The sequence below is a fragment of the Pelophylax lessonae genome (assembly GCF_965119305.1).
Source record: "Pelophylax lessonae genome assembly, chromosome: 1".
NCBI classification, from domain to species: Eukaryota; Metazoa; Chordata; class Amphibia; order Anura; family Ranidae; genus Pelophylax; species Pelophylax lessonae.
The window spans coordinates 3652129-3666186 of NC_138768.1; the positions used below are offsets into that span (position 1 = coordinate 3652129).

Consider the following 14058-nt stretch of genomic DNA (forward strand, 5'->3'; position numbering starts at 1 on the left):
AAATGTTAGTTTTGCTGCAGCAGGTTCTATACATGGTACAGATGTGCCACTTTACAGACAGACACCCCCCCCCCCGCACTATATTTAAAGGAATTTTTCATTTTAATTGTTTAACTTTAACCACTTGCTGACCGACCGCAAAATATTGCGGCAGGTCGGCTCTAATGCACAAAACAACGTACCTGTACGTCAATTCGCGCAATAGCCAGCGGGGGGGGGGGGAGGCATGCACCAGTTGGCGACAGGGGCCACCCGCGATCGCTCCCCAGAGAGACAGAATGGTGGTCTGCCGCTGTAAACAAGGCAGATCGCCGTTCTTTTGGAGATGGACACAGGGATCTTGTATTACTGCTGTTTAGGCACACGGATCTCTGTGTTCATCTAATGAGTCCATCCCCCACACAGTTAGTAAGCACCCTTAACCCTTTGATCGCCCCTGCAATTAACCCCTTCCCTGCCAGTGTCATTAGTACAGTGACAGTGCATATTTTTAGCACTGATTACTGTAGTAATGTCACTGGTCCCCCCAAATAGTGTCCGTTAGGTATCTGATCTGTCCGCCGCAATGTCGCAGTCCCGCTAAAAATCACAGATTGCCACCATTACTACTAAAAATAAATAAATAAAAATGACACAAATCTTTCATAAATGTTTTTTTTTTTTTTAAGGGACAGTGTAAAAATAAAAAGGTAAAATAAATAAGAAAAAAAAATAAATTTAAAGTGCCCCCCATCCCTCCAAGCTCGCATCCAGAAACGAACGTATACGTAAGTCGCGCCCACATATGTAAACGGTGTTCAAACCACACCTGTGAGGTATCGCCGCGATTGGTAAAACATTAAACTGGAGACCTGTAGAAATTTTTGGAGATTTTTAAATTTGTCGCCATTCCACGAACGTGCACAATTGACATGTCGGGTATCAGTTTACTCGGTGTAACAATATCTTTCACATTATAGAAAATAATTGGGCTGACTTTACTGTTTTCTTATTTTTTAATTAAAAAAAGTGTATTTTTTTCCAAAAAAAAAATTGTGTTTGTAAGACCGCCGTGCAAATATGGTGTGACATAAAGTATTGCAACCATCTCCATTTTATTCTCTGGGGTCTCTGCTAAAAAATATATATATATAATGTTTGGCGGTTCTAAGTAAATTTCTAGCAAAAAAATACTGATTTTACCTTGTACGTGTCAGAAAAAGGCCCGATCCTTAAGTGGTTAACAACCAGCTATTTACTGTGTCCTGATTGGGCAAAGCTTTGCCCAATCAGGGCTTAGAATGCGCTGTGCAGTGTGCACTGTATTGTTGGTCGCGAATTCGGGTGAACATCCCACTGAGTGACCTGCAAAATTCGGCTGTTCGCAGAACAGTTGAACTTTTTTTTGCCTTGAACCGTTCGCCCAATACTACTAGGTGGTGGTGAGTGTGCTGGGAAATGTGATATAAAACATGGCGCCCCCTTGTGTCCGCAGCTGCTGCTGATTTCCACCCTGCGCTGAGCTGTACATATGATGTGATGACGGTCACTGTCAGCCAATGTCTGCTCTCCTCTCTGGGTTATGACCTCACATCTATTCATCTGAGGGATCCATCATACAGCTGCACCTTCCTCCTTCCCAACATCGCCAATGGGCAGAAAGTCCTCGCCCTGCAAGTCCCGACGACACCCGACTGGTGCGGGAACACGGTAACGGTAAGGATGGATCACATTCACTCCATAAATATACAATGTAACCGATCTCCAGACCAACACCTACAAATCCACACCTGAGATACACAAATGTCACCTGTCTGTATGTCAGAGGATACGGCATTCTGTCCGGCCAGCTTTGTGATTACATATCATCCAGAGAGAAAAAACTGTCAGCAGGAAATATAAAAGGTTATATATAATGTATATAACAGGGTATTAAGGTGCTTTTTGGTGTTTATACACAATGTTACTTTGTATCTCTCCATCTCTCGTCTGATCAATGTTTATAAACAATGTTACTTTGTATCTTCTGTAGCAAAAAGTCTGTTTTTTTCTTAGCAGATACTGTAATAGTTGCTGTGATGTGTGTATTAGACCCAAAGTTCACAATTTGTAAGAACACATTACCCAGTCTATACCAGTATAGATCCTAATACATTTTCCAGTCCATACCAATATAGAGCTTAACACATTACCCAGTCCATACCAGTATAGATCCTAACATATTCCCCAGTCCATACCAGTATAGGTCCTAACACATTCCCCAGTCCATACCAGTATAGATCCTAACACATTACCCAGTCCATACCAGTATAGATCCTAACACATTACCCAGTCCATACCAGTATAGATCCTAACACATTACCCAGTCCATACCAGTATAGATCCCAACACGTTACCCAGTCCATACCAGTATAGATCCTAACATGTTACCCAGTCCATACCAGTATAGATCATAACACATTACCCAGTCCATACCAGTATAGATCCTAACATGTTACCCAGTCCATACCAGTATAGATCCTAACAAATTACCCAGTCCATACCAGTATAGATCCTAACACATTACCCAGTCCATACCAGTATAGATCCTAACACATTACCCAGTCCATACCAGTATAGATCCTAACACATTACCCAGTCCATACCAGTATAGATCCTAACACATTACCCAGTCCATACCAGTATAGATTCTAACACATTACCCAGTCCATACTAGTATAGATCCCAACACGTTACCCAGTCCATACCAGTATAGATCCTAACATGTTACCCAGTCCATACCAGTATAGATCCTAACACATTACCCAGTCCATACCAGTATAGATCCTAAAACATTACCCAGTCCATACCAGTATAGATCCTAACACATTACCCAGTCCATACCAGTATAGATCCTTTACCCCGCAATTGTCAGGTATAGTAACGCAGTGCCGTATCCAGAAGTGGTTAAGTGAAAATCGTTTGTTCTGTTCTGGTACGAGAAATATTTTGGAGTTTGTCCCTTTGGAAATTTTCTTTCAGAAAGTCGGAATCGGCTGTAGAAAGGTGTGTACACACTATATGAAAGTCGTACCAAAATTCTCACCCAATTTTCTTATAGTATATTTACATCACTGTCCTCTGATTTCAGGAAGATGGATCGAGACTCTTCATCACCAACACCATCAACATCGGCATGCATGTAAACTCCAGTGTTACCGCCAATCCAATCATCTTTAACATCACCTGCCCGCTCTTCACATGGACGAACCCCCTCGCTCGGTAAGGAACCTGATACATTGTTTAGAGGAATTTATTATGTTAAGCAAAGTAGTAGAAATGGCTGTAAGAACAGCGGTAGATGAGGTCCCGGATGTAAAGGAATCCCCCCAGTTAGCCTGAAAGGGGTTTTTGGTCTGAAGGACATTTACTGGGTTTTGTCCCTCTGGTGACAACTGGAAAACAGACAGGGAAATCAGACATTCTACGAGGAGGTGAGCTGTGATCTAGATAGGGTCTATAGACTGGTCAGCCTGACATCAATAGTATGTAAATTGCTGGAAGGGATGATAAGGGACTATATCCAAGAATCTGCTAAGGACAACAGTTTTATCAGCAGTAATCAGCACGGGTTCACAAAAGGACTTTCTTGCCAAACCAATCTGTTAATATTCTACGAGGAGGTGAGCTGTGATCTAGACAGGGTCTGTAGACCGGTCAGCCTGACATCAATAGTATGTAAATTGCTGGAAGGGATGATAAGGGACTATATCCAAGAATTTGCTAAGGACAACAGTATCATCAGCAGTAATCAGCACGGGTTCACAAAAGGGCGTTCTTGCCAAACCAATCTGTTAACATTCTATGAGGAGATGAGCTGTAAACTAGATGGGGGGAGACCTGTGGATGTGGTGTATCTGGATTTTGCAAAGGCATTCGATACAGTTCCTCATAAAAGCTTAATCTACAAGCTAAAGTCTGCAGGCATCAACCACAAGGTTTGTTCTTGGATAGAAAACTGGTTACATGGGTGTGTCCAAAGGGTGGTGATAAATACCGTGTACTCAGACTGGTCTGGAGTGGTAAGTGGGGCCCCCCAAGGCTAAGTCCGAGGACCAATTCTGTTAAATGTATTCATAAATAATACAGAGGATGGGAACATTGGCTCAATCTCAGTTTTTGCAGATGGCACAAAGATAGGAAGGGCAATAACTTCTCATCAAGATATAGAAATCTTACAGAATGACCTGAAAAAAATAACAGAGTGGGCAACTACATGGCAAATGAGATTTAATGTATAGAAATGTAAGGTAATGTACTTGGGGGCTAAAAACATAAATGCAAATTATGCTCTGGGGTGGAACCTCTGGGGGAATCCAGAATGGAGAATGATCTGGGGGTCCTAGTGGAAGATAGACTTAGTAATAGCATGCATTGTCAAGCTGCAGCTGTCAAAGCCGGCAGAATATTAGCATGCATAACGAAGGGGATATATTCCAGAGATACAGTAAAGCTATAATCCTACCACTTTATAAAACTCTGGTCTGCCCACATTGGGAGTATTCTCAGTGGCGGAGCCAGAGGGTTAGCTGGGGTGTCAATTGACACCCCAGAAAAAGTCCCTGCCACCCCTGTTGCCACCCCGATCCAGGCTGGCAGCGGAGGAATCACAGGCAGTGGTGGGATGGGATCAGCCGGTTCGCAGAACCGGCTGATCCCTCTAAGCTGGCGGCCAGGGTCAGGGAGCAGCAGAACAGTGCGTCCCGAAGCCGAGCCCGCCCATTCTGTGACAATAGCGAATGAAAATTCGCTATTGTCACATGGATCCTCCTCCGGCCAATCAGGGAGCGGGTCCTACCGCTTCCTGATTGGCCGAATGGCAAATGCCGTGCCATTGGTCGAGGAGGCGCCGGCGGGAGGACTGAGAAGATGCAGGGAGCCGCGGACCGATGATAAGCTGCTGTGATGACCGTCCGTCCGTGAGGTAAGTAAGCCGGTCTCATGGGGGGGGGGGGGGAACGACGCTGGCACTCTGCAATGATTGCGGGCAAATGCTGTGGCACTCTGCAATAATCATTGGGGGCAAGGCTGTCTCACTCTGCAATAATCATTGGGGGCAAGGCTGTCTCACTGCAATAATCATTGGGGGCATTGCTGTCTCACTCTGCAATAATCATTGGGGGCATTGCTGTCTCACTCTGCAATAATCATTGGGGGCATTTCTGTGGCACTCTGCAATAATCATTGGGGGCATTGCTGTGGCACTCTGCAATAATCATTGGGGGCAAGGCTGTCTCACTGCAATAATCATTGGGGGCATTGCTGTCTCACTGCAATAATCATTGGGGGCATTTCTGTGGCACTCTGCAATAATCATTGGGGGCATTGCTGTCTCACTGCAATAATCATTGGGGGCAAGGCTGTCTCACTGCAATAATCATTGGGGGCATTTCTGTGGCACTCTGCAATAATCATTGGGGGCATTGCTGTGGCACTCTGCAATAATCATTGGGGGTTATTGCTGTCTCACTGCAATAATCATTGGGGGCATTTCTGTGGCACTCTGCAATAATCATTGGGGGCATTGCTGTCTCACTGCAATAATCATTGGGGGCATTTCTGTGGCACTCTGCAATAATCATTGGGGGCATTGCTGTGGCACTCTGCAATAATCATTGGGGGCATTGCTGTCTCACTGCAATAATCATTGGGGGCATTGCTGTCTCACTGCAATAATCATTGGGGGCATTGCTGTCTCACTGCAATAATCATTGGGGGCATTTCTGTGGCACTCTGCAATAATCATTGGGGGCATTGCTGTCTCACTGCAATAATCATTGGGGACATTGCTGTCTCACTGCAATAATCATTGGGGGCATTTCTGTGGCACTCTGCAATAATCATTGGGGGCATTGCTGTGGCACTCTGCAATAATCATTGGGGGCATTGCTGTGGCACTCTGCAATAATCATTGGGGGCATTGCTGTCTCACTCTGCAATAATCATTGGGGGCATTGCTGTCTCACTCTGCAATAATCATTGGGGGCATTGCTGTCTCACTCTGCAATAATCATTGGGGGCAAGGCTGTCTCACTCTGCAATAATCATTGGGGGCATTGCTGTCTCACTCTGCAATAATCATTGGGGGCAAGGCTGTGGCACTCTGCAATAATCATTGGGGGCATTTCTGTGGCACTCTGCAATAATCATTGGGGGCATTGCTGTGGCACTCTGCAATAATCATTGGGGGCATTGCTGTGGCACTCTGCAATAATCATTGGGGGCATTGCTGTGGCACTCTGCAATAATCATTGGGGGCATTGCTGTCTCACTCTGCAATAATCATTGGGGGCAAGGCTGTGGCACTCTGCAATAATCATTGGGGGCAAGGCTGTGGCACTCTGCAATAATCATTGGGGGCATTGCTGTGGCACTCTGCAATAATCATTGGGGGCATTGCTGTGGCACTCTGCAATAATCATTGGGGGCATTGCTGTGGCACTCTGCAATAATCATTGGGGGCAAACCTGTATCCTGTCTGTATCCTCTGATCGCCACCACCTGTATCCTGTCTGTATCCTCTGATCACCACCACCTGTATCCTGTCTTTACTAGTAATGGCAGCGATCATTAGAGGGACTGCGACATTGTGGTGGACGAATCTGACACTAAATTACACTTTGTATATTGACCCCCCAAAATAATACCTAGCCACCCCTTTGCCACCCCTGTTTTAAAAGTCTAGCTCCGCCACTGAGTATGCTGTCCAGTTCTGGTCACCAATCCTCAGAAGGGATGTGCTGGAACTGGAGACAGTCCAAAAGAAGGGCAACTAAACTGATTAGGGGATTGGAGGACCTAAATTACGAGAAGCGATTAAATGTATTCTCTTTGGAGAGGAGACGCCTGAGAGGGGACATGGTAGAGATTTACAAATACCTCAATGGTGATCCCAGCATAGGAAATAAACTATTTAGTCTCAAGCAGTGTAAGAGGACACATGGCCACACAATGAGATTAGAGGAGAGGCGGTTTAACCTTAAGCTGCGTAAGGGGTCTTCACTGTAAGGGCTGTGAGAATGTGGAACTCTCTTCCACAATTGGTGGTATCAGCGGAGAGTATCGATACTTTTAAAAGACTCTTGGATGTACATCTTAAAGAACACAATATTCAGGGATATGGGAAATGATCACGCCATTGACACACACACCTACACAGGTTGAACTGGATGGACTGTTGTCTTTATTCAACCTCAACTACTATGTAACTATGTAATATAATCCACAGATAAAGGTTGGGGCAGGAGGTATGATGGTGGAGTGGTTCCATTAACAAGCAGTGGTAGGTGGTGGTTGGATGAACACAGATATCTGTGAGATGTCACCAGTCTGATGGTTTTTGTTTCTCCAGGACGGTGGTGATATCCGGAGCGAATGGGATGAGTCTGATCCCCCTCACCATGGCTGCCTACAAAGATCCACAATTTAGGACTTCCTATGCAGCTAGTGAAATGGTCCTGGGATCAGAAATCTACGTGGCGCTGTACGTCTACCCCACGGATGGGGATACCTACGTTCTCCGACTACAGGACTGCACCGCCAGCCCTACCGCTGATCGCAACAACGACAAGGCTCTCCATCTTATATCACAGGGGTGAGTCTGATGTCCTTTGGTGTCCATAAGAATGAGCGAATACCCAAAGAATCTACCCATAGTGCATCACTTTTAACCACTTTATTACCACAGCATTTTATTTAACATCTCAGCAATGTCTTGGTTGTGCAGGTTATAGCTTTTAGGTTTTGAAGTTCACCGTTCTCGCCATAACCTGCATCAGTCTATGTCCCAATATTTTCATTTGAAGGGATTTTTATATAAAAAAATAAATAAATAATTAATAAATAAAAAATAAAGGGTTTTTTTATAAAGAAAAAAAAACAAAACATAAATTAATAAAATAATAAATACATAAAAATAAAGGGTCGTTATGTAAAAAAGTAAATAAAAAAAAAAATAATAAAAATAAATAAATAAAGGGTTTATATATATATATATATATATATATATATATATATATATATATATATATATATACAGTATATATATATATATATATATATATATATATATATATATTTATATTTATATATATATATATATTTATATTTTTATTTATATTTTTATATATATATATATATTTATATATATTTATATATATATATATATATATATATATATATATATATATATATATATATTATATATATTTATTTATATATATTTATATATTTATTAATATTTTTATATATATATATATATATATATATATTTTTATATATAATATATATATATATATATATATATGTATATATATATATATATATATGTGTGTTTATATATTTATAAATATATATATATATATCGGTCTATGTCCCAATATTTTCATTTGAAGGGATTTTTATATAAACAAAAAATGAATACATGAATAATAAATAAAAAAATAAAGATTTTTTTTTTTAATAAAAAACAAAACATAATAAAGCTGCTTTTGAACTGGACTGGCCACCAGGGCTGCTGGTAAAAAGCATGGAGCCCCCGTCCAGCTTAAATGACAGGAATAGTGAATCAAGCCTAACAGGTTGCTCCAGTGGCATTAACAAACCACTCATTCATGCAACCAGAATACCTGTGAGAATAAGCCCTTAATTATTTATTTTTTTAACAATTTTTTTTTATTTTCTACATTTTGGAACAGCCCTGTGGGGGGTTGATGAAATATTAGTGGTCAAACAGACAACCAGCATCTTACTTTTAAGACAGAGAAAGAGATTGAGGACATATATTCCTCAATTCTTTCTATGCAGTGCTAGCTACAGAGTGAATGAACAGGAAGTGATCTATACAGGAGCTCCCTGTTCATTCATAAACTGAAGCATTTGTAAACACAGGGAGGATTGGTTCCTATAACTACACCCACTCCTGCTGCTCTGGGCCCCCATGTTGAACTGATAGGGCCTGGGCCCCGTATAGGTGGGCAGGTGCTACCCCCCTATTAGCGGCCCTGCCAGCCATAGATAGATCAAAATTCGGCTTGTCCCTGCTGAACCAGACAAATTTCGATTCATCTATGGCCATCTTAATGGTTTCAACTCTTGTTTTGCTATTTGTAGAGAACAAACTTTACACTTAGAAGAACCAATGCCATCATAAATATCTAAATTATTAATTATTAATAAATCCTTCCTGTTTTACCATAAAGCTGCTTTCAAATAGAACCGGCCTTACTTAAACAGATCGGGATTAATTCGGTCCCTGTTGAACCGGACGCATTTTGATTAATCTATGGCCAATTTAATGGTCATAGCTGTTCTGCTATTTGTGGAGACCAAACTTTACATATAGAAGAACCAGGCAGTAACGCTATAAAACCCAAATTTATGAATAACTCCTTAATTTTTTATCATAAAACTGCTTTTGAACTTTACTGTCCATAGATGGATCGTAGTTTGGCTGGTCCCTGCTGAATTTCGATCCACCTATGGCCAACGTAATGGCTACGACTATTGTTCTGGAGACTAAAGTTTTCACCTATAAAAAGAACCAGTACCACCATAAAAACCAAAATTATTAATGAGCCTTCATATGTTACCCTAAGGCCCCTTTCACACGGGCTTTCCAATCAGGTCAAATCAGCTGAAGTTCCATCCATACATGGCCAGCTTAATGGTCTTGGCTGTTGCTCCCCTTTTTGTTGAGACCAATCTTTACACCTACAGAAGAAGAATTGGCAGTGGTGTATTTAGGTTTTGTGCTGCCCTAGGCCTGACTAAGTTTGTGCACCCCCTAATTTAAATATGACCCACCCCTTCCAGTAAAGGCCACACCCCTTCCTGTTTATGACCCGCCATGTAATCTGTACATCACAGACCACAACCACAGTCTATCTGTGCCCATCAGCATAGCCTTATCAGCTCCCATAAATTCAGCCTCATCAGTGCCCATTAGTGCCGCCTCATTACTGCCCATCAGTGCAGCCTCATCATTGCAGCATGTCAGTGTGGCCTCATCAGTGGCCATCAATACAGCCCCATCAGTGGCCACCAGTGTAGCCTATCAGTGCCCATTAGTGCAGCCTATCATACTGGCAGGTAGCAGTGTAACTGCTTTATAGGGGTACCAGACTGATTTGCCTCCTGGACCCTGCCCTCTGGCCCAATTCGCCCCATAATACTGGCACTAAACTAAAAGTGTAGGGCTAGCTGGTGGGGACCCTTTTTGTGCGGGAGACGGGAGGAGACTGTTTTTTTTTTCATGCGGTGTGCAGCTTTTTTGCTGCCCCCCTGCAAAGTGCCGCCCTAGGCCAAGATACAGCCCTGCGAATTGGTACCACCATAAATACCCAAATATAAATGACTCCTTCATATTTTACCATAAAGCTGCTTGCAAACAGGACTGGCCATAGATAGATTGAAATTCAGCTGGTCCCTGCTGAACTGGCTGAATTTCGATAAATCTATGGAAAACGTAGTCTTGGCTGTTGTTCTGCTATTTGTGAGGACCGAACTCTACACCATGAAGAACCAGAAACACAATAAACCCCAAATTATGAATAACTCCTTCATATTTTACCATAAAGCTGCTTTCGAATAGAAATTGCCATAGAGGGGTCGAAACGTAGCCAGTCCCTGCTGAACTGGTCGAATTTCGATTCATCTATGGAAAAACTTAGTCTTGGCTGTTGTTCTGCTATTTGTGAGGACCGAACTCTACACCATGAAGAACCACAAACACAATAAACCCCAAATTATGAATAACTCCTTCATATTTTACCATAAAGCTGTTTTCGAACAAAACCGGCCATAGATGGATTGAAACTTAGCCAGTCCCTGCTGAACTGACCGGATTTCAATCCATCTATGGAAAACGTAATGGTCTCAGCTGTTGTTCTGCTATTTGTGAGGACCGAACTCTACACCTAGAAGAACCAGAAACACAATAAACCCCAAATTATGAATAACTCCTTCATATTTTACCATAAAGCTGCTTTCGAATAGAAATTGCCATAGAGGGATCGAAACGTAGCCAGTCCCTGCTGAACTGGCCGAATTTCGATCCATCTATAGAAAACGTAATGGTCTCGGCTGTTGTTCTGCTATTTGTGAAGACCAAAATTTACACTTAGAAGAACCAGAACCATCATGAAAGCCCAAATTATTAATAACTCTGTGCACCCAAGCTCTTGCAGGATATTGTATGATGGAGTACTTCACAGGATTGGAGTAAAGTGTTAATAAACGTTTTAAAATTGTGAAGATCAGAATACACGCGTTTGCTAAGAACATTTACCACTAGACTGTGCTCTTTGGGATGAAGACATATAGACTGGTGTCTAAGCCACCCTACCCTAAACATCTGGCCTTCCTTGCACACTGTATTGTTAGAATGCTACGTACATTCTGAATTCATTCTGCAATGACTGGATCATGAGAGACCCGTACTGTCATTTTCAAATTAGATCCAGGCTTACTCACTCTTGGCTTGATCATGGCAGTGACTTTCACCAAACATTCTCTGGTGGGAAATTAAACACTCTCATTTAAAATACACAGACCTTGAGGATTCTGCTTTATGCCCCCCAACCCCCATTGAACCACCAAAAACGAAACCATTTCACCTTCCCAATTGACTCCAATGCATTTTGCCAAAATCTTTCCAATTTTCCAAAATTTTTGGGAATGGAAATTTAGAAATTTGCGCACCCCTAGTGGTCAGATCTGTTACAGGCTGCACAGCACAGACCCGGTGCCATATTTCTTTTTCTTTGTCGATGATCTTGTCATTTGTTGAGCCGGCCTTTAGAACATTAGTTGAGCCCATATCTCTTTTCTTGTCTGTAGGTGTGCCACTGACAGCATGACCCGGATAATACAGAATGGGAACTCCAGAGAGGTCAGGATGAAGATCAGCTCCTCACAGTTCCAGGATTTCACCACCTTATATCTGTTCTGTGATGCCCGGCTTTGTGTGAATGGTGGAGAAGAATGCACTGCGGTGAGTGTGCAACAGGGAATTCCTGAGTAGCTGCACTGCTAAAGTCTATGGAGTTTCTAATAGATCCATTTTAGGGGCCGGCTGACCCCAGTCTATGGAGTTTACTGCATCAGTGTCTCTATAAGATCCATTGTAGGGGCCGGCTGACCCCAGTCTATGGAGTTTACTGCATCAGTGTCTCTATAAGATCCATTGTAAGGGCCAACTGACCCCAGTCTATGGAGTTCACTGTGTAAATGTCTCTATAAGATCCATTTTAGGGGCCGGCTGACCCCAATCTATGGAGTTCACTGTGTCAATGTCTCTATAAGATCCATTGTAAGGGCCAGCTGACCCCAGTCTATGGAGTTTACTGCATCAGTGTCTCTATAAGATCCATTGTAGGGGCCGGCTGACCCCAATCTATGGAGTTCACTGTGTCAGTGTCTCTATAAGATCCATTGTAAGGGCCAGCTGACCCCAATCTATGAAGTTCACTGCATCAGTGTCTCTATAAGATCCATTGTAAGGGATGGCTGACTCCAATTTATGGAGCTCACTGTGTCAGTGTCTCTACTAGATCCATTGTAAGGACCAGCTGACCCCAGTCCACGGAGTTTACTGCATCAGTGTCTCTATATGATCCATTGTAGGGACCAGTTGACCCAAGTCTATAGAGTTTACTGCATCAGTGTTTCTAAGGGATCAATTGTAGGGTCCGACTGACCCTAGTCTATGGAGTTCTCAGCATCAGTGTCTTTATAAGATCCATTGTAGGGGCTGGCTGACCCCATTCTATGGAGTTCACTACATCAGTTTCTCTATAAGATGTATTGTAGGGGCCAACTGACCCCAGTCAATGGAGTTCACTACATTAGTGTCTCTATAAGATCCATTGTAATGTCCAGGTGACCCCAGTCTATGGTGTTCACTGTGTCAACGTCTTTATTGTATCCATTGTAGGGGCCAGCTGACCCCAGTCTATGGCGTTCACTGTGTCAGTGGCTCTACTAGATCCATTGTAGGGACCAACTGACCCCAGTCTATGGAGTTCACAGCATCAGTGTCTCTATAAGATCCATTGTAGGGGCTGGCTGACCCCAATCTATGGAGATCACTGAATCAGTGTCTCTAAAAGATCCATTGTAAGGGCCCACTGATCCCATTCTGTGGAGTTTATTGCATCAGTGTCTCTATAAGATCCATTGTAGGGGCCAGCTGGCCCAAATCTATGGAGCTTACCATATCAGTGTCTCTATAAGATCCATTGTAGGGGCCAACTGACCCCAGTCTATGATGTTCACTGCATCAGTGTTTCTATAAGATTCGTTGTAAGGGCCGGCTGATCCTAGTCTATGTAGTTTGGTGTGTCAGATCTATGAGATCCATTGGGGGCCATTTCCAGCCACTCGGATGCAATGCTAAAAATCCATATTTTGTGTGTTTTCCCCAGTGATGATTTATTCCTCTCTCTTCTCTCCGCAGTGTAAGGAATCGCAGTTTTTCAGCATGGGGGTCACACAACTCCAACTAGACCTGAGGATAAAAGGTAACTCAGTAAGAGCAACACCCATTGTTGGCGGGTCACCCAGAGCAGCCATTGTTGTGTTATCGCACATTTTATGGCGGGTTTCCCAGAGCAGCCATTGTTGTGTTATGGCCCAATAAATGGTGAATCATCCAGAGTAGCCATTGTTGGTTTATGGCCCATTATATGGCGGGTCATCTAGAGCAGTGGTCCTCAACCCTGGCCTACAGGGCCCACTAACAGGCCAGATTTTAAGTATTACCTTGGGGAGATGCAGACTAGAGTACTGCAATCACTGAGCAGCAAATGATATCACCTGGGATGTATTTCAGTTATCTTGCAAATCTGGCCTGTTAGTGGGCCCTGTAGGCCAGGGTTGAGGACCACTGATCTAGAGCAGCCATTATTGGGTTATGGCCCATTATATGGTGGGTCATCTAGAGCAGCCATTATTGGGTTATGGCCCATTATATGGCGGGTCACCCAGAGCAGTCATTGTTGGGTTATGGGACATTATATGGGGCAATCACCAAGAGCAGCC

The 14058-nt window shown here is 42.9% G+C and overlaps 2 protein-coding genes across 2 annotated transcripts in view; both read left to right on the plus strand.

Annotated features, from left to right (window-relative positions):
* Positions 1-14058, plus strand: part of LOC309550758 (uromodulin-like) — a gene marked incomplete at its 3' end in the record, with an annotated part of 100116 nt that overhangs the window by 8338 nt on the left and 77720 nt on the right. The gene's annotated exons all lie outside the window — the stretch shown is intronic.
* Positions 1635-13708, plus strand: LOC309565035 (pancreatic secretory granule membrane major glycoprotein GP2-like). Its single transcript, XM_082269771.1, has 5 exons — positions 1635-1695; positions 3110-3240; positions 7370-7612; positions 11857-12010; positions 13475-13708. Exons 2-5 carry the CDS (start codon positions 3155-3157, stop codon positions 13655-13657), a joined length of 666 nt encoding a protein of 221 aa, XP_082125897.1. The 5' UTR covers positions 1635-1695; positions 3110-3154; the 3' UTR covers positions 13658-13708.

Bases quoted from the DNA above. Each gene is read 5' to 3' on its own strand.
- LOC309565035 (XM_082269771.1), top strand. From the start codon at position 3,155: ATGCATGTAAACTCCAGTGTTACCGCCAATCCAATCATCTTTAACATC. The intron at 7,613-11,856 runs GTGAGTCTGATG...TCTTGTCTGTAG, and splicing joins CTCCATCTTATATCACAGGG to GTGTGCCACTGACAGCATGA. The intron at 12,011-13,474 runs GTGAGTGTGCAA...TTCTCTCCGCAG, and splicing joins GTGGAGAAGAATGCACTGCG to TGTAAGGAATCGCAGTTTTT.